This window comes from Ziziphus jujuba, chromosome 11 (assembly GCF_031755915.1).
Source record: "Ziziphus jujuba cultivar Dongzao chromosome 11, ASM3175591v1".
NCBI classification, from domain to species: Eukaryota; Viridiplantae; Streptophyta; class Magnoliopsida; order Rosales; family Rhamnaceae; genus Ziziphus; species Ziziphus jujuba.
The window spans coordinates 11690528-11712221 of record NC_083389.1 but is presented as its reverse complement, the minus strand read 5'-3'; the positions used below and the strand labels follow the sequence as shown (position 1 = coordinate 11712221).

At 34.2% G+C, this 21694-nt stretch overlaps 4 protein-coding genes across 4 annotated transcripts; 2 read left to right on the top strand and 2 right to left on the bottom strand.

The window, feature by feature from the left end:
* Positions 1 to 155: 155 nt before the first annotated feature.
* LOC107432394 (26S proteasome regulatory subunit 8 homolog A) lies at positions 156 to 5433 on the bottom strand. The gene is made up of 9 exons (XM_016043521.4): positions 5102 to 5433; positions 4231 to 4328; positions 3477 to 3701; positions 3267 to 3329; positions 3012 to 3175; positions 2347 to 2503; positions 2150 to 2248; positions 1716 to 1826; positions 156 to 579 (listed from the first exon to the last, which is right to left on the bottom strand). The coding sequence occupies exons 1-9, from the start codon at positions 5295 to 5297 to the stop codon at positions 439 to 441; spliced, it is 1254 nt and encodes a 417-aa protein (XP_015899007.1). The 5' UTR covers positions 5298 to 5433; the 3' UTR covers positions 156 to 438.
* Positions 5434 to 8168: 2735 nt separating this feature from the next.
* LOC107432383 (3-ketoacyl-CoA synthase 11) lies at positions 8169 to 11325 on the top strand. Its single transcript, XM_048465691.2, has 2 exons — positions 8169 to 8600; positions 9349 to 11325. Exon 2 carries the CDS (start codon positions 9356 to 9358, stop codon positions 10892 to 10894), a length of 1539 nt encoding a protein of 512 aa, XP_048321648.2. The 5' UTR covers positions 8169 to 8600; positions 9349 to 9355; the 3' UTR covers positions 10895 to 11325.
* Positions 11326 to 11903: 578 nt separating this feature from the next.
* Positions 11904 to 14642, bottom strand: LOC107432384 (probable histone H2A variant 3). Its single transcript, XM_016043510.4, has 2 exons — positions 14319 to 14642; positions 11904 to 12493 (listed from the first exon to the last, which is right to left on the bottom strand). Exons 1-2 carry the CDS (start codon positions 14433 to 14435, stop codon positions 12197 to 12199), a joined length of 414 nt encoding a protein of 137 aa, XP_015898996.1. The 5' UTR covers positions 14436 to 14642; the 3' UTR covers positions 11904 to 12196.
* Positions 14643 to 15748: 1106 nt separating this feature from the next.
* Positions 15749 to 19765, top strand: LOC107432397 (uncharacterized). The gene is made up of 7 exons (XM_016043523.4): positions 15749 to 16446; positions 16969 to 17104; positions 17885 to 17966; positions 18368 to 18543; positions 18748 to 18885; positions 18966 to 19105; positions 19253 to 19765. Exons 1-7 carry the CDS (start codon positions 16329 to 16331, stop codon positions 19519 to 19521), a joined length of 1059 nt encoding a protein of 352 aa, XP_015899009.2. The 5' UTR covers positions 15749 to 16328; the 3' UTR covers positions 19522 to 19765.
* Positions 19766 to 21694: the final 1929 nt, after the last annotated feature.

Here is a 21694-nt window from a genome sequence, read left to right as displayed (position 1 = left end):
ATACAGAATCGAATAATCTTTTTAACAAAGAAAGCAAATCAAAATTTGGAATGTTAGTTCAAAACAACACCCCGGTAGAAAATTGCATTTACTTGGATTGACCTATTTAGTAGTACCTGATTCTTTCCTAGGTAATATTTACAGAGAGCATCAAATGACAGCCAATAAATCAATTTTCAATATGAAAGTCATAGACTAACAATCTATAACACAACACTAGGGGGCAAATCATTAAGTTCTAGAAGCCTGTCCATTACAAGTTTCCGGAGAATTTTGTGTGAAAGCATCAACTCAAAAACAAATAAAAGCATTATACCATCATTTAAAAAGACTGCGTTGCAAATATTATAAGTATTACGAGCCATAAAATTCTTGGTCTTTTTCGTTTTTCTGTTTCCATGTTGACTCAAAAGAACAAAGTGATACGTTTGTTATAAGTTACTTCCACAACTTGCGCAATGACATGTTTTTCTCCGTCTCCTTCTTCATCACCTTGGCAACCGCCATCTCAAAATCTTCCTGGGTTACATGAACCCTTCGTTCCCTCAGAGCAAACATTCCTGCTTCTGTGCATACAGCCTGCATAGAGGAAAACGGAAATGAGCACAGATGTTATATACGTACATTACTAATAACAAAGCACAAACCTGACTCCCTTTTACATGCAAACACATAAAAATATCCATAAAAGCAATTTTAGACATCATCAATCTCCCTTTTTCTGAAGTTAAAAATTATCCCATGTATTGCAATGAGAAGAGAGAGCAACAGAAACTTAGAAATCTCAAAGAAATATATTAAATTCAAAGACCACCCATCCAAGCAGAAAAATAAAAATAACTTCAAAACTTAAGCTCTCTTTAAAACTTTTTCTTCTTTCTTAATGAAAATGTTATCCAAGGCCAAATTCTTAGAAGAATGTTTGCTCCATAACAGGGTTGCTTATTTAGCCTTTTGTAGGAATCATTGATACCTGCCTTGTGGATAGGCATGCAGAGCACACCACCAGATGGCCAACCACATGAACACAATGTACCAAATGGTCATATGAAAAGTTATGTACTTTCATACTTTGGCTTTTGATTTACATTAGATTCTCCAGAATTGTTATTTCCATCAACTTTGATGCACCTTCCACAGGATCCTACGAAGTTAAGATGTGACATTAATTCTTTCACCTCTCATTCCTACTGCTGCCAACCTCACCTAGAGAGCCAATCATGCTTTTTTCAAGTCTCCTAACCATCATAGCTGCTTCGATTTTTTAACCCTCAGTTTACTACTTTTGGATCCTCACTTTCTGGTCTTTCTGCATGTGCTCATCAAGAATCTATACAGTGTGGGTTTGGACTCCACATGGCCAATATATAATTCAACCAAACAACAAATATCACTTATCTTCCAATTGCTAATCTATAATCCTTTACAGTTTAGTCAAGTAATACCTCCGAAGGTGTTACAAGTTACAATTGTTGAAGTGCCAGACAAAATGGACACAAATGTCTAAGTTCATAATTTTCCCTAGTAACGAGTTGTTCTCTTGAATATTTACCACATTAAAATTTAGTAGGAAAGCATTTTAAATCTTAACAAAATTGAAGGTCATAACACACATACATCGTTTGGTACACATATATACTGTTTGGTTTGGCGAGAGTATTCAAGAATATCTAAACATGGAGAGTAAAGATGACATATATGTAGAGTGAAAATACCTTGAGCTCTGCCCCAGATGCACCATTCATCTTCTCTGCAATCTTCTTCAAATCAATCCCCCGCATTAAATTCATTCTTCTTGAATGTATTTTCAGGATATCGAAACGAGACTGCAATTTATTTAAGACATGAGTAAGTATTGCACTTGAGAAACAAAACATTTTCAAGGAAGCAATTTATATCTAAAGTATTATCCAATGGAAATTTCATTGCATTTTTATTTTATTCAATATTTGTACTTCTCCAATATGAAAGCATCACATTCACTTAAGTGGATCCCATTAAAACAACGAAGAGTAAAACATTAACCGCTAACCATTTTCCATTTATGATGGACAAGTACTCTATACAAAGCAGTTAAACATGACATGTCAATATCAAAACATGTAATAATAGATACTAAAATCATTCATGCTTGTATAATGGCATGTACCTCCTCATTAGGATTCGGAAATTCAATCTTTCTGTCAATTCTCCCTGGCCTAAGAAGTGCTTGATCCAGAATATCTATACGATTTGTGGCCATCAAGACCTGACAAAAATGCATTTTAGAGAAGGTTTAGCTGGAGGTTAACTTGAAATGCTTAAAAATATACAATAACATATCTACATTCTGAAGCCACAGGATACCTTAATCTTGTTTGATGCTTCAAATCCATCCAACTGGTTGAGAAGCTCCAACATTGTCCTCTGCACTTCACTGTCACCATTGCCACTACCAGATTCCATTCGAGCAGACCCAATACTGTCAATTTCATCCATGAAAATGATGGATGGAGCATGCTCCCTGAAAAGGGGAAGGAAAAAAAAAATAAAAAATAAAGGATCAATTAGTAGTTCTGTAGTATAGTACACAATTACCACAAGCATAAGCCTTCGCATAAGTCATCATGAAATCGATTCTAAGTTACTAAAACCAGCAAGTGAGGATTATTATATTATTGAAACCTTTTCAAAATAAGCTCATAAACGTAATGTTCAAAAACAAATGATAAAAATTTTGCATAGTAAAAATTCAATGATACTTGAATTCTTCTGCAGGCACTAGCTGGTAGACAGGCTAGATAAATTAGGCACTACAAAAGGATCATCAGTTATCACCCAGCACTACAGTTACAGGATAAATCCTCCAAAATAAAAAGCAAAAGGACTAAAAATAGTTTTGCCTTAATGAGAACCTATCACAACATCCATTAAACAGAGTTGAATGAAATTGATAACAGATTTTAAAATTAAAAGAAAGATTAAGAAACAAAGCAGAGATCAACATATCAATGAAAATGATGAAAACACACCTGGCCATGACAAAAAGTTCTCTGACCATTCTAGAGCCCTCTCCAATGTATTTCTGAACTAATTCAGAACCAGAAACTCTGATGAAGGTACAATCAGTGTGATGGGCCACAGCCCTAGCCAAAAGTGTTTTGCCGGTACCAGGTGGGCCGTAAAGCAGGACACCCTATTATAGGAGAGATGATGGATAATATCAGAGCAGCAACATTGTGAAGTCAGTAATCAACAAATATAACGACTTGGCAATTCAATCCTACCTTTGGTTGAGCTATTCCAAGACTCTCAAACAATTCAGGATGTTTGATAGGAAGCTCAATGACCTGAAAGAAAATTACAATTATATATGGATATCAATCAAATCAACAAAAAGAACATAGCATGAGATTATTAAGTGACTGAACCACATCATCGAAACCAGAAAAGAATGGAATATATAGACAGATTAAGAATGCAAAAAGTAAAAAAACCTCTTTAATTTCTTTGATTTGCTGATCAAGGCCACCAATCATATCGTATGTAGAATCAGGAACTTTTTCAACTTTCATAAGGTTGACCAGAGGATCTACTTTGCTTGGCAAGATCAAATGAAGAACATAGCTGTCATTGCGGAGAGCAACCCTAGTTGATGGTGTAATCTTTGTGATATCTATATTTTTATCAATATCAACGACATATTTCCCTTCTGGATGAACCTAGAAATACAAAACATGTAACAGGTACATGAATACAACAAAAAATATCTATAACCAGCGACGACTTTCAGATAAAGCAATTATAAAATTGGTAAATTTTTGACAAACAATAATATTAAGGGTGATCCCAAATTGTCATAATTAGAGAATAAATGGTATGAACTTTTCATTAATCAATACCCTAATCCCATGTATTAAAAAGAAAAAAAGTATCATGTTCAGGTATCGATGGAAAATTTGAGGTTAAAAGAAAAAAAGAAGAAGCTTACTTTAGCAGATTTTTATGTGAAAACAATCTCATCCTAATTTCACATTTAAAGGCATCAACATAAAGTAAAAAAGCATAACAAATATATAATACTGAGAGCCAGAAACATGAAAATTGGAACTCTGATTCACCAATTATATACTAAGACAAAACATTATTACTCGCAGTTCTAACTATGCAAGGAGGCAAAGGGAAATTATGCGGGATGAAGTGCTAAAACAAAAATGTTGGTACATGAGCAAAGATTGTATCACAGCTTACCTTGACTAAAACCTTATTCTTTCCCATTACTTTGACCACTTCACCAACATAGGATCCAGGCTCTTGAAGCAGCTGTAATTCCTCTCTAAGCATCCTAACTGCACAATTTTCATATTTGAAATATGTCATTGATAGACCACGATGCAGATAAGATTAAATGTATCCAACAGGGCAAAGGCATTTGTGAAATCTATCGTGAAAGAATAAAAAAGATTCATCCTTTTATCATCTCTATTTACTTAGTCTAATCAATTTACCATATTCGCCAATGAAATTTGGTTCTCATCTTCCACATTTATCCACAATGCAAATGCAACAAAAGCTTCGTTGACAAAATATGGCTAGATTGATTCAGCTAGCAATCAAAAAGGATATAAGTTCTAGGTACCAACAAACACGCCAAGGTTCACAACAATTAGGATTCAATAGATGTTGTCTCAAGCCAGAGCATCAGCATTAGAAAAAGAACCAAACTTTTATGTATATTTCCTTCAATTCTTTTACCGAAAGCCTTATATCATATTAAATACCGAGTACAACTGCTTTAAAATGCTAAGCTATATACAAATTTCTAAATCGACAACCTAAAACATAACAATTAAAAACTAATGGGATTGAATCGGCAAAATCTAGAAACTAGTCATAAATAATTCCCATATAGAACCAGAATATAGAACCACAACCTAAAACCCAACTCTAAAGCTAGTCATAAATAATTCCCATCCAACCCAAAAAAAAAAAAACAAAGAAAAAAGGTCATAACCTGTAAAATAACTTAGGGTTTCTGCTACCGATGCAAGTTTTAAAGGGAAAAAAAAAAAAGAAAAAAAAAAGAAGAAAAATTTAGGTCCCCCAGAAAAGAATTATTTACCTTTGGAATTGAGTTCATTGCGCTGAGCTTCGAGGCGATTGAGGTTATGGGTTTTCTGGCGGACCTGTAGCTGGTGCTCGTGGATGTGTTGGAGATAGTATTGCCTCAGACCCTCTCCTTGCTTTACCGCCTTGGCCGAGCATGTCTCCTCCGGCAACGCCTCTGGTTGCTTGGTTTCCACCCCTACCGTCGCCATTGCAAGCCCTTCTTTCACTGCGTTCGAGTTTTTTGGAATTTTTGCTTTCAACCCAGATGAGATTTTAACCTTTCCGATCTCTTTTCCTTTGCCTTGTCGATCAAGTCGGTTGTGGTTCTATTGTGGGCCCTATGCCCGATGCTCAGTATATAGATATATATTTAGGTACTTATCTCTCTTGTGGCAGAGGATAAGGCCATCAGAATGGGCCTATCTTGTCTCTCATAATGGGCCTCCGGAACTCTTCCCTTTGCCTTGTCGACCTAGTCGGTTGTGGTGCTATTTTTTTTGGGCTACTATGGCCGCCTCTGAGCTCTTTGTATAGATACTTCTCTTTCTTGTGGCAAGGGATAAGGCCTTCACGATGGGCGTGGCCTCTCTCCAAACTGGCCTATCTTATCTCTCATAATGGGCCTTCGGAACTCTAGACCCATAAATATCTTGGTAATTCTATTCACAAAAGAAAATAGTTAATACATTAATAAATATCCAAAAGAAAACCCAAATTTATTTGGCCATTATCTTTTTCTTGTTTGCTTTAAAATATCATCTATTCTATTGGTTAAAAAAAAAAAGGGAAAAAACTTATGCCTTCTCTATTTTTACATTAATAATAATAATGTTAAAATTATCAAATTTATTTGATAAGTTTTTTAGTAATATTTAATTGATATGTTATTTATTTATTTATTTAAATATTCATTTATCCATATTATTCTGATACATTATTATTGATGAATATTTTAATGCTTGTAGTATTATTATTGTTTTTATATTTATGTCTTTTGAATTTAATACAATAGAAGTAGTCGTATGGAAAAGAAAAAGGAAATAAAATAGGAGTAGGGAGGAAGGAATTATTATCCCAAAAATGTATTGTTAGCAAAACAACCAATATAAAAAGGGTAACATAGCAAAAGAACAAAGAAAGCCGACTAAGGATTGAATTCTTGAATCAACTTATAAATCACAAGAAAGGCCAAGAACAAACGTAGCATAAGCGGCAACGCCTTCATTAATTAGCAGCATTAAAAAGCACCGAAAAGACAGCTGAAGTAGTCGTCCTCCTTTGGTCTTTGGGAGTGTGGCGTGTCTAAATGTGGAAGTTTCACAACCCACCAGTTGTTGGCCTGCCCCTTCATGCTTTTTAAGAATTATATCCCAAAAATCACCCACCACCACCAATCCCTCTGTTTGCATCACCTTATTTTTAATCCCTTTTTTTCTATATATAATTATAAAAAAAAAAAAATCTTCAATTTCTCTTGAACCCTTTTAATTTTCAAACTTTTGAGAAAAAAGAAATAATTTAATCTGTGTCTTAAACCAACACTACTACTGTTTTATAGGTAAATACATTTTATACTTTTTAACTAACACTATTTTTTATACTTTTTTTGGTGAATAAAAAATGGGCCGCCTAGTGATTGTCTTCTGTTCAAGTTTTAGAAAATTGTAAGCCATTAGCAGCTGTAATTTTATAATCATCTAAATCATGTAGAAATTTATAGATTGTCAAACCTACTACTGTACGATTATCCCTAGTGTTGATAACAGGTGGAGCCAACGACCCACTAAGACTAACGTATCTACAACTACATCCCCGAGCGGCAGTCAAACGGGGGCGTGAATGCAAGATGCCAGCGGAATGATCTGCCGGACAGAGGCTAGGGCTGCTTCCTTCCCACCGCGTCCTTCCTTGTGTGTCGGAGATATAAAGCAGGTGGAATTCATATCAAAACTCAAATGAACTTATCAGAAATTGAACCCGCAACTTCAAATGTGATGGATTTGTCGGCTTCTTACAATCGAACCCTACTTTTTATACTTGAGTTTTAAACTACAAAATCATTGACATTGGACTCTAATTTATTATTATAAAACAGTTTCGAAACAAAGTTACTATAGTGTAAAATAATAGCTCATAATTTATGTTACGGATTTTGTAGTTTATAGAATAATATTCAAAAAAATAATAAAGTTAAATGACCAAGTTATCCCTTTGAAACTTCACAGAAAAATAAGAATAAAAATGAAAAATTACCCCTTTAAAATACTTCAAGAAAGAGCGTTCTAACTGTTTTATTTTTTGGACAATTTGCTTTTTCTTTTCTTTTTTTTTTGCCTTTTCCGGGATACCCACTTTTGGATTCTTTTATTTTTTGGCAAAGCAAAATTGAATCGATACTCATCTTGGCACATGGATGGAACTCACTAGCACATCTTCTCACATGGACCCTTAGTACAACTCAGACCTCAAAAAGCCTTACAACTTTTTGTTTTATTATTATTATTATTTAAAAAAAAAAATTGTCATACACTTGGAGAATTTATTAATTATTATGCCAATTTTTACTCATTTCAGTTTCAGATTTATAATAGTTTTTCTTGAATAGAATTAGATTTATAATAGTTTTGAAAGTATAAGTTAGGATGGTTCTAAAAATTTATGTCAACAAATTTAAAACCTATTAAATTATAAAACATAACTTTTTTACTTTAGGTTTCTGTTAAATTTTATTTATATTTAATAAAGATCAAAATTTTTAAATTTTAAAAATTTATTAGTAATAAAATTTTTAAATAATGTTAAAAATACCAACTAAATATATCAAAAAGTATGGCAATTCCCATATATTTTAACATATGCACTTTTCTATACTATATATAAATTATAATAATATATTAATTAATAAAATAATGATAATTAGTCCATGTTTTAGTAAATTTTAATATATATATATATTTTTTATAATTTTCATAAAGATTAAATTAATAATTTCCTAATATATCTGGGATACAATGGGAGAGAACAGAGCCGTGTGATTTTTCAGAGTACTGGCCGTGGGGGGTGAAAAGTCAAAGAGACTCAAAAAGAACCAGAAAGCGCCGCCTCCAAAAAACGCGTAGGCTTCGCCGATTTCGTCTACGGCTTCCCATTATCTTCTCTTCGGCTTCTATTACTCTCTTATTCTGTTTCTCTCTCTCTCTCTCTCCCTCGCTCTTTCTTTCTATAGATATATATATTTATATATTTTGGTCCTTCTCGCCCCCACGTTCTCTGCCTAATTATATATAAATAATCTTTGTTTAAAAAAAAAAAAAACTTTTTTTAATTTGAATTTCAAATATCTTATTACCGTTTTTAGACTCTCTCTTTCTCTCCCTCTCTCTCTCTCTCTCTCTCCCTCGTCGTTTCTTTCAATTGGTATATATATTCAGCTTTTGTTTATCTGCCCCTCTCCCTTTTGCTTCTCTGGCGGCATTCCTTCGATCTCTGGTGGGATTTCTAGTCATCTAAAGGTTAGCTTTTTCTCTTTCGCCTGGGTTTTTCTTTTTCATTCTGAATTTCTCAGCTTAATGCTCTTGGAAAATTATCTTTTTTTATCTGGTAGATTATCTAGATTTGCTCGTTTAATGTTTTTTCTAATTTCGATTTTTTGGAAAGTTCGATCGTTGATGTGGCCTTTTTTTTTTTTTTTTTTTTTCCCTCTCTCTCTCTCTCTCTCTCTCTCTCTCTCTCTCTCTCTCTCTCTCTCTCTCTCTTCTGGGTTTCGTTCTATCATCCTCATTCTGCTTTTCTTGTATTAAATATATTAAAATAACTGATTTTGTGGAAATTCTGATCTGGGATTTCTAATGTGCAGTTAATTTTGATATTAGAAAATTTAAGAATAAGAATTTTTAGTCTTAAAAATTTGGGAAAAAAAAAAAAAAAGGAAGAAATTTTCTACTTTCTCTACCCGTTTGTATTAGCTAGCTTTGGATTTGTATTGCTTTAACCAGTTTCATGTTTTGAGTGATCTCTTGCTGCAAACCTTAAAAATAGAGAAAAAATTAAAATCCTAACTTTTTTGCTTTTATTATGCTTTGACTGGATGCATTTATGGAAAGTCATTTTCTGCAATTTCGATATGGCCCATGATTTAGATCTTTTATGTTGTTTAAATTTTCGCTTGAAGTAATGTACACTTCGAATTCTATACTATGTTGTTGACCTTTGTGTTTCTTTGATGTTGCCTGAATCTCAATCTTTTGAATGTCTTATCAGGGAAATAATGGCAGAGCCAAAACCAGACACCCCCTTGATCCCACCACAATCATCATCCCGAAACCTCCCCGATTTCAAAAAGTCTGTGAAATTAAAATATGTGAAGCTTGGATATCATTACCTCATAACCCATGGAATGTACCTCTTTCTTTCCCCTCTTGTGGTCCTAATTGCCGCTCAGCTCTCAACATTTTCTCTCCAAGATCTTCATGATCTGTGGGAGAATCTCCAATTCAACTTGATTTCGGTGGTCATATGCTCAGCCCTCCTTGTTTTCCTATGCACCCTCTACTTTGTTACCCGACCTCGGCCTGTATATCTTGTTAACTTCTCCTGCTACAAACCAGATGAAGCTCGGAAATGCACGAAAAAGATTTTTATGGATCAGTCCCGGATGACTGGCTCATTTACGGAGGAGAATCTCCAGTTCCAGCGTAAGATCCTTGAGAGATCTGGCCTTGGGGATTCGACCTACCTTCCCGAGGCTGTGCTCAATATTCCTCCCAATCCATCAATGCATGAAGCTAGAAAAGAAGCTGAAACTGTGATGTTTGGTGCAATCGATGAGCTCTTTGCTAAGACCTCTGTAAAAGCCAAAGACATAGGAATACTAATTGTAAATTGCAGCCTATTCAATCCAACTCCATCTCTCTCTGCTATGGTTATTAACCATTATAAGCTTCGAGGGAATATAGTTAGTTACAATCTAGGAGGGATGGGTTGCAGTGCTGGTCTGATCTCAATTGCTCTTGCCAAAGATCTTCTTCAGGTTCATCCTAACTCTTATGCACTGGTTATCAGCATGGAGAACATCACGTTGAACTGGTACTTTGGGAATGACCGATCGAAGCTTGTTTCAAACTGCTTATTTAGGATGGGAGGGGCTGCAATTCTGCTTTCAAACAAGCGATCTGACAGAAGAAGATCTAAATACCAATTGGTGCACACTGTTCGTACCCACAAGGGTGCTGATAGCAAGTGCTTTGGCTGTGTTACCCAAGAAGAGGATAGCAATGGCAAGATTGGTGTTACTTTGTCAAAGGATCTGATGGCCGTAGCAGGTGATGCTTTGAAAACCAACATCACCACATTAGGGCCTCTTGTTCTGCCAATGTCCGAACAGTTGCTCTTCTTTGGTACTCTAGTTGGGAGGAAACTGCTCAAGATGAAGGTCAAACCTTACATCCCAGATTTCAAACTAGCTTTTGAGCACTTCTGCATACATGCTGGGGGAAGAGCTGTTTTGGATGAATTGGAAAAGAACTTGCAGCTAACTGATTGGCATATGGAGCCATCGAGAATGACACTATATCGATTTGGAAACACTTCAAGCAGCTCACTTTGGTATGAATTGGCTTATACAGAAGCCAAGGGAAGGATGAAGAGAGGAGATAGAACATGGCAAATAGCTTTCGGCTCTGGGTTCAAGTGCAATAGTGCTGTCTGGAAGGCTTTGAGGACCATAAACCCTGCAAAGGAAAAGAACCCATGGATGGCAGAGATCCATCAGTTCCCAGTAGATGTTCCAAAAGTTTCAGCGATCTAAAACTCAAAAATGGTACTACCCTATTCTTATGCCACCATATTCAGGTGGCCATTGATGGCTTTTTCATCATCTAATTAAGGTGTTAGAACGTATTCTTGCTTTTCCATTTCCAAGATTGTAGGGCATTTGGTTGTGCGTTTCTCATAGAAGATTATTGGTGGTTTCTGGGATGTGGGTGTGACTTTCTACCGGGCACGGTATAGAAGATATTTTAGGCATGAATTCATGGCTTCTTTCTTCATCGAAGTATTTCGAGCGTCTTTTAAAGTAGAATTAGAATATTAGATGGTGGCTGTAACTTTATTATTGTGGCCTTAGGCCAGAAAAAAAGATTAGGCCTTTTAATTAAATAGTAATTTTGATATAAATATGATTAATTGATGTACTTTATTTCTCCTTTTTAGTGATATTCAAGCTCTTTATTGCTTTTAGTCTTTTTCATTTTAAGTGAATGTCGATAAATTGCAAAGACAAGAGCCTAGTTATCTCCCATCATAAAAGTAATTGTACCTGATATTAAAATGAGCTATAAAGAAACAAATCATTATTACTATTAAGGGAAAAAAAAAAAAGGAAAAAAAGAAAAAAAAGAAAAGGTGAGTGAAATCTCAGAATGTAAATTTCTCATTCAAAATTTCACCAAATTGGAGTAGATAGTTGTTCCTGAACATAATTGCTTCGTTTAATGCAACGCTGTCCCAAAGACTTTAAAAAAGTCATTCACCATGATTTTTCCCTTTCGGGAGCATGGTCTGTGGAAAAATACCGACAACGCGTACTGAAATAATGCAATTCAACATTATATGCTTTTTCGTGCTCTGGTGCCAAAAAGCTTGTCTTTTTTTCGTGTTTTGGCCGGTGAAATACAAATGTGGGGCACATCAATTGTATCTAGCAATTGAAGTTGCATTTGGTCAGTTTCACGGTGGCTGATTAAGATAAAACATAATATGTTGTCTCAAAGAGTGCAGCTCGATAAACTTGTGATTTCTGACTAGAGGCATACAAATAGTACAATGAGAACCAGATTTATTTATTTTTTTTAATCCTAAGTTTTAATTAAGAAAAAAAAAATATTTGCCATACAATGACATTACCCACAATAACATCATCCGAAACAGATTAGTCCAAAAACTACATCATCAACTACAAATAACAACAAATTAAAGCACATTATGGTTATGACCTTGCTCAAGTACCAGGAAGAGAAGTAACCCCATGATGTTAGTCATAGGAAGATTCTCTATCCCTGCAAAAAGAGATGGCACACACCTCTGCAGCCATATTTCATTTGTAAGCAAGCTACTCCTTGGATGACTTGTTGATAAGTGATTTGTGAATGTGCGGGATCACACCTCCACCAGCGATGGTACCTTTGATCAGAGTATCAAGCTCTTCGTCACCACGGATAGCAAGCTGCAAATGCCTGGGCGTGATACGTTTCACCTTCAGATCCTTGCTTGCATTGCCAGCCAACTCCAACACCTCTGCTGTCAGATACTCCAAGATTGCTGCAGAATAAACTGCAGCGGTAGCTCCCACCCTCCCATTAGCTGTGGTCCTCAATTTAAGGAGACGGTGGATACGACCCACCGGGAACTGCAAATTGAAAGTCATACAACAGGTTAACAAATGGCAGAAGACTTAGCAGCTTCCTGAATTGCAGCAGCTCAAGAATATGGTTTAGAAAAAAAATTAGAGCAGAAAATTAAATCGCACAGGATTCAATATTTGATAATCAACATATACTGAAATAACTAAAACGACAGGTTAAGGAAGCAAAGTCCATTTCTTCCCCTTCCATCATTTGATTAGTCATATTGGTAAAGATGCTTAGGGAACTGAAAGGTTTTAAGACAGTAGATAAACCTATCAAACTTGATAAATTATGGACTTTTCAGAGGTACCATTTTTCTATCGGCCAACTATTTCCAAGGTTGATTAAATCAAGTAGAGACATTTTTTGGTTTAATCCCACATATTTAAACCATTAACAGTAATCAAATCTGTGAAGAAGAACAATAATCATATTTAGTTCCACTTTAAAAGAACAAACTTTTCAAGCTATTAGCTTAAAAGTATTTCAAGCTTCGGAATATTCTAATGGCAGCTCTAATCCACTTTAGTATAGATCCGCCAAAATCAGATAATATAATTAACACATACCATCGCATAAAATCAAGTAATTAAGGGACTACTCGAAACTTGTTCATTTTAAAAGGAAAATTGTAACTGAGAAATACATATAATAGTAAAAAAATATGAACTATATATTAAAAACCAAAAAAAAAAAAAAAAGTTATAAAAAAACTATAAGAGGTCGGTACCCCCAGCTCACAAGCATAGATATATTTGTGAAACCTCAAATCATACTCTATGCTCAGCTAATGTCCCAGGAATCCAAAAAAACAGTAATGAAGTCTTAAGAAATTAAACAATTGTACATCTTAACATTACCATTTTTAGATCATTCAACAACTTCACAGAGAAATAATCAACACAGTATACAATTACAACCTCTCATATTATTCTCAGTGGATCTCCCATTTACAGTAGGCAGCTCGTGCGGGACCAATGAAGAAAACCAATAACAAACGCAAAAAATAAAAAATAAAAAAAATAAAAGATCTTAAACGTAATCTTCAATTTCCAAGTACAACGAAACTAAACGAGTACACTTGTAGGAATCAGAAAATATCTTCTGCTATCAGAAGGCCTGTCTTAAATTCAAATCCACTCAAGTGTACAGGCACTAAAACTTAGGTAGGCCTAACATATTGAACAACTTTAGTTCCACAATCTAAGAAATCATTACTTCGTACACTTCTACGGATCAAATCAAATACCACGTTGTCTTAACGAAGCTCATATTCCAACATAGAAATTTAAGAGTCAAATTATTGGCTATATCGGGAAGCAGAGCCTGGTTTACATAGGTGTTTCAATTAAGCAGAATTAATCCTTTTTTAGCGAAAATTTATTATTATTATTATTATTATTTTTTTTTTAAGAAAACCAACTAAAAAAAAAAAAAAAGAAACGACAAACATTTCAAGTAGATATTTTATTAGCTTTTGACCAACAAGAAATTGAACGAAACCCTTTTAAATCTGAGATGTAGTACAAGCTCCACTAGTTCTGTGGACATCATTTTCCAAAACGAGAAAAACTCATTCAAATTTCTACAATGGTTAGTTAGCTGAACAGATTTCCATTTTCACAAAGAAAAGAAACAATCTAGACTTTATCTTGTCCCCTGTCTTTCCCTCATCATTTTTTTTTTTTCTTTTCTGTGGTGTGAGAGTACAAACACAAACCCATTTTTCAAGAAGCAAAACCCAAAAATTTCATAACCCAAAATCCACATTAAAAAAAGAAAAAGGAAAAAAACAGAGAATAAATCAAAACCCAGAAAGAAGCAAACCTGAAGACCAGCTCGGGAGGAGCGAGAGATGGGTTTCTTCTTGTCCTTGTCCTTGTTAGCGTTGTTAGCAGCTGAGGTCTTGCCCATAATCAGGCCCTTTGCGCCCTTACCCGACATCTTTTACCCGCCAATTCAAACAAAAAAATAAAAAATTTGCAAAGATTTCAGATTTATTTTCCAAGCACGAACCGAGAAAAACCACACTTTCTCGTACCCAGACAGAACAGAGAGAGAGAGAGAGAGAGAGAGAGAGAGAGAGCTCTTAGAACGAAGAGGGACAAGACGGGGTCGCTTGGCTAAGGATCGAAACTGGGAGGGTTACTTTACTTGTTGGAGACTTCGGAGGCTTACATAGCCGCTTGATTTGACTAAAGTAACCTTCCTATCGCCATGAATTTACGGTTCTGCTATTCTCTTTTTCCCTTTTTTAATATTATTATATTCCACTTAAAATTTTCTTATATTAAAAAATATATATATATAAATAGCAGATTTATAATCGTACATGCAGAAAATAATATTAATATAATTAAGTTTATTGAATTTTGAGCAGAGGGATGGACTATGAAATTTTTTACAAGGGTAGGAAAAAAAGAAGCAGAAACCAACAAAAAAAAAAAAAAAAGACTTATAGACATGCTTCTATGGGAAAATTTTAAGCGCTTTTTTTTTTTTTTTTTTTGATAAAATGAAAATTTTACGTATTTGAAATGTGGATATATACTTTATATGTATTTTTTTATGCTACATATATTTTTATTTTGTTATTACTATGGGACTATCTTCCACCAGACAATTAATTCTACTTTCCAAAAAATAAACTTCACACAGTCTCAATGTAGTCAGCATGCAATCTACCATATAAGATATTACCATAAAAAGAAAAAAAAAAAAAAATACCATCTTAGATTCAGAAACCATTTGGCTCTTGGCCCACCGGTCACACCCATAGTATAAACACAAATTAACATATATAATATGATTTTATTCAGATAATGCATTAATATGATCTAGAATTATTTATCAATAAGCATTTTATTTATGAATTTCATAAGGGTATCAAATTGTTTATAACATTTACTTACCAAATTAATGATAATACATTCTGGATAACTAAAATCCAGTACAAAGTTAATCAAAACATTACCATATTATTTTGGTAAATAAAATTTGATGCATCATAATCCAATATAATTGACAAAAGTTTGCATTAAAATTAAACGGGCAGAGCAGACAAGTCGAATTCCTAGGATCCATATCCGCATCCGGAGCTTAACCCGATTGGGTACGGCCTCGTACGGCAACGAATCGACAAAAAGTAGTTCAAGGAGATTCAGATGGATAAATAGATCGACCCACTGACTAACCCATGACCCACCGGCCCGAATCCGAAAAGTGATCTATAAAACGAAGCCACTTCCTCAACGTTGTCTCTGCGCCTAGCCCTTTTTTCTAATTTACGCACCAAGCGCCTCTGTTCTTCAATCAAAAATGTTTCGTATTTAAAAAAAATTCTAACTTTTTTATTTTTATTTTTAATTTTTCTTTTTGTTTTTTTGTTTATTTTGGATTGGATTCTATAAAATCAGAATCAGTCACTGTATCCAAAAAAAAAAAAAAAAAAAGGGGTTAGGAGGTGGGGATTATATTTTTCAATTTCTCAAAATCTATTTGTTGTTTCCCACCTGTGTTTAATCTGCCGCCAATTTTACTTTGTTCTGAATTGTTCTGTATAATACCAATTTAAGTTTCTAACGAGCAAATTACTTTCGTACTTTTACTAATCATTGTTATTGTCTTCCATTTCACCTTTGGCTGTTTAATTGCTCTTATTTTGTTTTTTTTATAAAAAAAGATTTAAAAAAAAGAATTTGAGAATTGTTGGGGACGAGCTAGGGCTTTGTTTGTTGGGTATTTTATTTTTTTTTGGGTTAAAAATTCAGATCACGGAAAAAAGAAAAAAATTTTTTTTTTCTATTTTTGTTATTGGGTTTTGATTTTGTAAGTGATATGGATAAGAAAAAGTTGACGATTCCGCTTGTTTGCCACGGCCATTCCCGTCCTGTTGTGGATCTGTTTTACAGCCCAATTACTCCTGATGGTTTCTTCCTTATCAGCGCTAGCAAGGGTACGTCTTTGATATATCATATTTTTCGTTTCTGGGTCTTGAGTAAGAAGCTTAATTGTTGTTTCTGTTTGCGTATTCTGCTATCCCTGTTTATGTTTATGTTTATGCGTGTTTAACTAAACGATTGTTGAAATTTGAATTAACACCGGATTCAGATTTTCCTATAATTAACTATCCATAAAGCGCATGAAATTTATATGATTGTTTGCAGAACTGTATAATTATTTCCAGCTGACGGTGAAACTAGTAATCATTTGCAAATTTTTAATCAAATTTTTGACCCATGATAACCATTGTGATCGATATGCATCATAGTTGTAGGAATAGCAATAATACTGATGTCTAATTGTAAATTGTCATTTAGCATGGGAATAGCAACAAAAATAGATATACATGCTTCTTTTTTCCCTTACTTATAAATATGGATATGTATGTATTCTGCAATATAATTTGAGCATTTTGTAATTTGTTGAATTCTTTTAGTTGAAGAAAATTTATCCATATTTTACTTGTGTGGTTTAGATTCTAGTCCCATGCTGAGAAATGGTGAGACTGGAGATTGGATTGGAACTTTCGAAGGGCATAAGGGTGCGGTCTGGAGCTGCTGCTTGGATACCAATGCTCTTCGTGCTGCTACTGCTTCTGCAGATTTCTCTGCGTATGTTTTTTTCTTTTCTTTTTTTTTCTTTCCATCTATTGTGTGTTTGTAGCTGAGTGATTGGTTTTCTTCTTTTTGGTTTTGAAAAGGTTGTGTATTTCATCTAGATTAGTGGGAGCTTGTACTGGAATCTGTATGGAGAATTTTAAAGAGCCACAAATAAAGGGAGTTAAGAAAACTTTAAATCATTAATCTTAGACTATCAATGCAATTTATTTAATGTTGCAGAAAGTGGAGAGCTTCAAATCATTAGTCTCTGTGTTGTTTTGACCTTTGCTACACGCATATTCTTAGTCTCCCTATAGTTATGGAGTGCTACCTGATAGGAATTCTTTTTCATTCTTGAGTTGTTCTTGGCGTTGGATATTTCATCCAGATATGGAGCAGATAAGTAGGATGAGTTTATTCTTTTCGGAAGCTATGCTCAAAAGATAAGAGTCATTGTGGTCAAATCTACTGTTGAGATGTAAAATATTACACTTACAAATGTCTATATTCAGGTGAGATTTCTTTCCAGCTGCCATACGTTTTGCCTTAAAGACTGAGAAGGGGAGTAGTTATCAATGTAAAAATGGTCTCTTGCGGCTGTAGTTCGAGTCTATCACTCTCTTTTTCTTGTCCAACTTGTAAAGTTGTACATGGTTTTAGATGTCTCATCAAGATACAGGATAAATGTAAAACAAAATAAGGAGAAGTGTAACTTGTGATGATAATTGATTACTGATTACGATAACCTGATCTAAAAAGTTGATGTATTGTGTGCATTAATTTCATTTGCAGGAAAGTATGGGATGCCTTATCAGGGGATGTACTACATTCTTTTGAACACAAGCACATTGTTCGGGCCTGTGCTTTTTCAGAGGTTGGTTTTCCTCCTCATCCTCTTCCTCTACAATTTAGAACCGCTACCTTATTTGTGAAGTATTCTCTCTGAAATTGGGTTATTATGGAGGGTATGCTCTGAAGAAATAGTGTGCAAGACCTATATGATGATTGTTGTTATGTAAAAGATTATATTTACTTGAGTCATCAACACTAAAAGTTTTGACATTGCAGAAGCTCCAACATTAGTTTGCTTGTACTTATTTTTATGGTTGGATCTGTATTTCAATACTTATGTATTGTAATATTGTTATTGTTTCTTAATAATGTTTATTGTAGTAAATGGTGGACTATTATCTGCCAATTCCTTTATATAACAGTGAGGCTTCTTTTTGCTTTTTCTTTTCTCCCTCTGATACTTATTAAATGAATCTGGAACAGGATACACACCTTTTACTTACTGGAGGAATGGAGAAAGTTATACGCATATATGATCTCCATAGGCCAGATGCTCCTCCAAGAGAGGTGGATAAATCCCCTGGTTCAGTCAGAACTGTTGCTTGGCTCCACAGTGATCAGACGTTATTAAGTTCCTGCACAGACATGGGTGGTGTCAGGTGCATATCTTTCAACAATCTGATTTCAAGGCTGCTGTTTTTTGGTTTATGTTTACATGCTCAGTCTTTCTTATCACTTTTTTCTTTCTTTCTTTCTTCTTCTTCTTTTTCTTTATCTTTTTATTTTTTTTTGGGTGTGAATTGGATAACCTATTATTATTGTTTTGATTTCCACTAAACATATTAATGATTGGTGCTTTACAGATTATGGGATGTAAGAAGTGGAAAAATAGTCCAAACTCTTGAAACCAAGTCGTCTGTGACCAGTGCTGAAGTGAGTCAGGATGGTCGTTATATAACAACTGCCGATGGGTCTACTGTTAAGTTCTGGGATGCAAATTAGTAAGTTGTAAGCTGGATAGGTTTTTATTTTGTACGAAATTTTCCACTTACTTGACTTATGATGGTCCACATTTTACTAGTTTTGGGTTGGTGAAGAGCCATGACATGCCATCTACAGTAGAATCAGCTTCATTGGAACCAAAATATGGAAAGAAGTTCATTGCTGGGGGAGAAGATATGTGGATCCGTGTATTTGATTTCCATACTGGTGAAGAGATAGGTATGCATCTATAAATCTTTTTTCATTAAATTAAATTGAGGAATGTGCGAGTTTTATATCCAAATAAACTGCAAGTTTTGGCTGCATGCTATATTGGTTGGGAGCCCTGGGAGCAATCTTTCACTGAATCATTATATTTGGGTGCAGCATGCAATAAGGGTCACCATGGTCCTGTTCACTGTGTGCGTTTCTCGCCAGGAGGGGAATCATATGCCTCAGGATCCGAAGATGGAACCATCAGAATATGGCAAACTGGTCCTTTGACAAATGATGAAACTGACGAACTCGCCGCAAATGGACCTGTTGGAAAGGTGAAGGTAAATGCAGATGAAGTTTCTCAGAAGATCGAGGGTTTCCACATTTCTGATGAGGAGGGCAAGTCTAAAGAGAAGGAAGAGGTGGCGGGAAATGAGTGAATATGAAAGAAATACTAAGATATGATTGCGTTATCATATATATTAGAGACTAGAATTTTTGTAAAATGTTAGTCATGCCTGCATTGCTTCCAGTGGATAAGATGGATATGCTCTGCAAAATCTAATGGCCTAAAAAATGAGTGTTGTCTGATTATCTTGGTATGTGTTTTGAGTCCGAGATGTAGTTATTCTCCATCTGAACAGTGTTATACTAGAAATATAAAAGTCAAAATCTCTTAAAACATATATATATATATATATATATATATATATATATTTAGGTTAAAAAAGTTTGTTATAGTAATTAAAATATTCATGTATCACGAGTTTGTACTTTCCCTTTTCCTAGCTGGTTACAATCATGAAAAAACCCAAAAAAAGGGAAGAAAAAAAAAATGATGGGAGAAGTGGGAAAGAGTCTGGATTCTTGTTGCTTTCGGCGATTGATCAAGTTCGAATGAGTTTTAAATATTTTAAGAAAGAGAAAATAACTATAGGAATGGTACTCCCTTATCCTTTCCCATGTGATATTTTCACACTTATTTATTTATTTATTTACATTGATAATTAGTGCATTTTATACATTTTGGCTGCTTCTACTCGCAGGCAATTACATTTATTTTCTATATTTCCCCCCCAAACAAAAAAAAAAAAACATTTATTTTCTATAATTGTTTAATTTTATATATATATATTTTTAAATTTCAACTTTTTCGAATATGATAAGTTTTATTTTATTTATTTATTTTTTTTAATAATGTTGAAATCGACGGGGTAAAAGTGCAAAAAAATATGTAAGAAAATTCAACTTAAAGATGGTCAACCACTGAAGGGCTAGCTTTCCCAGGATATGAACATTTTTGATGAACCAACTCAACTTTGGATTTCACGAGCTCTTCTAAATTGCAATAGTTTTTTTAACTTCCCGCTTGAATATCCAAATGTACCACACGGGTGACTAAATACACCACAAAAATATATACATGAAATGAAAAAACAAAAGTACAAAATAAAAAACCCCGAATGCATACAACCAGTAATGGTGTATTTAGAACAAGGTAAACGTCAATTTCAACCATTTTAGAGCGTTATGTGATATGATGCCAAACGAAAGTTGGTTTGCTAACATTTTCAGTGTCCAAATTCAAGCATACAAAGACTAAATAAATTACACTATTCTATGCTTTTAAAAAGTTGAACTAGAATTAGGTATGTGTCTGAGCATATATGATTTGCAAGAGAAGCAAATATGAACATTCACAAATGGGCCACTTAACCAAAAAAAAAAAAAATTTGAGAGATGATCGCAAAATTGACAATGTGGGATCACACACTTTTAAATGGTTTTCTTGAAATGACATACTTCCAAAATCTTCATTGCCAATAAAATTTCAAAAAATATCAGCCATGTTCTGTAAGATTATTGTGGATTTCATATCAATCAGTGCCATTCTATATATATATATATATATATATAGTGAAATTCATGAAATTAATTAGAAATATTCGGTTTGTTGAGTAAAACTTTGAATTTAATTACAGGAGTGATAATTAAAATGGAAGGAAATGTCAAGGGAGAGAGAGAGAGAGAGAGAAAGCAGGTTTAGATGCCCCAAGGAGGTGAGACAATCCATGATAGGGAGGTCATGATGGATGTCTAATAAAGGGACAGAGGGCTATCTCAATCAAAAGAGATTCCAGAGTGAAATCCCCCAAATGCCTTTTTGAAAATGTAATGTTGGTTGCTGTGGTCATAAGGATGACAATCTCCTAAAGTGCCTTCCCTACACCATCACTCATGCACATGCCATTGCTACAATGTGGGGGAAGGTGGAGTCTTGTCTTTTTAAACTTTTTTTTTTTTTAATAAATATAAATAAAAAGCTGGGCTTGCCCTCTTCTTTACCTCTTCCTTAGTACTGCAAACAGGATTTTCTTGTTTTCCATCCTTATAATATATTTATGTGATTTGGAGGTGGGTTGTCTTTGTAGGCCACATTCAACTTTTTAACATTTTTTTTTTTGCAACTATAGGTCCCATCTCCTTCTTATTCATAATAAGGGTCTTCTATTTGTCTTCCTTTCCTTTTTTTATTTTACTTAAAAGTTGACACCCAAGTTTTGCTTAATTATGATTATATGCTGCTTGGAAATATTCTAGTCATACCTTTCT

Excerpts from the sequence above, each read along its gene's own strand:
- LOC107432394 (XM_016043521.4), bottom strand. The coding sequence starts at position 5,297 with ATGGCGACGGTAGGGGTGGAAACCAAGCAACCAGAGGCGTTGCCGGAG. Across the intron at positions 3,330-3,476 it reads AAATCAAAGAAATTAAAGAG|GTCATTGAGCTTCCTATCAA; the intron begins GTTTTTTTACTT and ends ATTTTCTTTCAG. Across the intron at positions 2,504-3,011 it reads GAACTTTTTGTCATGGCCAG|GGAGCATGCTCCATCCATCA; the intron begins GTGTGTTTTCAT and ends TCCCCTTTTCAG.
- LOC107432383 (XM_048465691.2), top strand. The coding sequence starts at position 9,356 with ATGGCAGAGCCAAAACCAGACACCCCCTTGATCCCACCACAATCATCA.
- LOC107432384 (XM_016043510.4), bottom strand. The coding sequence starts at position 14,435 with ATGTCGGGTAAGGGCGCAAAGGGCCTGATTATGGGCAAGACCTCAGCT. Across the intron at positions 12,494-14,318 it reads CCTCCCGAGCTGGTCTTCAG|TTCCCGGTGGGTCGTATCCA; the intron begins GTTTGCTTCTTT and ends TTCAATTTGCAG.
- LOC107432397 (XM_016043523.4), top strand. The coding sequence starts at position 16,329 with ATGGATAAGAAAAAGTTGACGATTCCGCTTGTTTGCCACGGCCATTCC. Across the intron at positions 17,105-17,884 it reads GCTTCTGCAGATTTCTCTGC|GAAAGTATGGGATGCCTTAT; the intron begins GTATGTTTTTTT and ends TTTCATTTGCAG. Across the intron at positions 17,967-18,367 it reads GGGCCTGTGCTTTTTCAGAG|GATACACACCTTTTACTTAC; the intron begins GTTGGTTTTCCT and ends AATCTGGAACAG.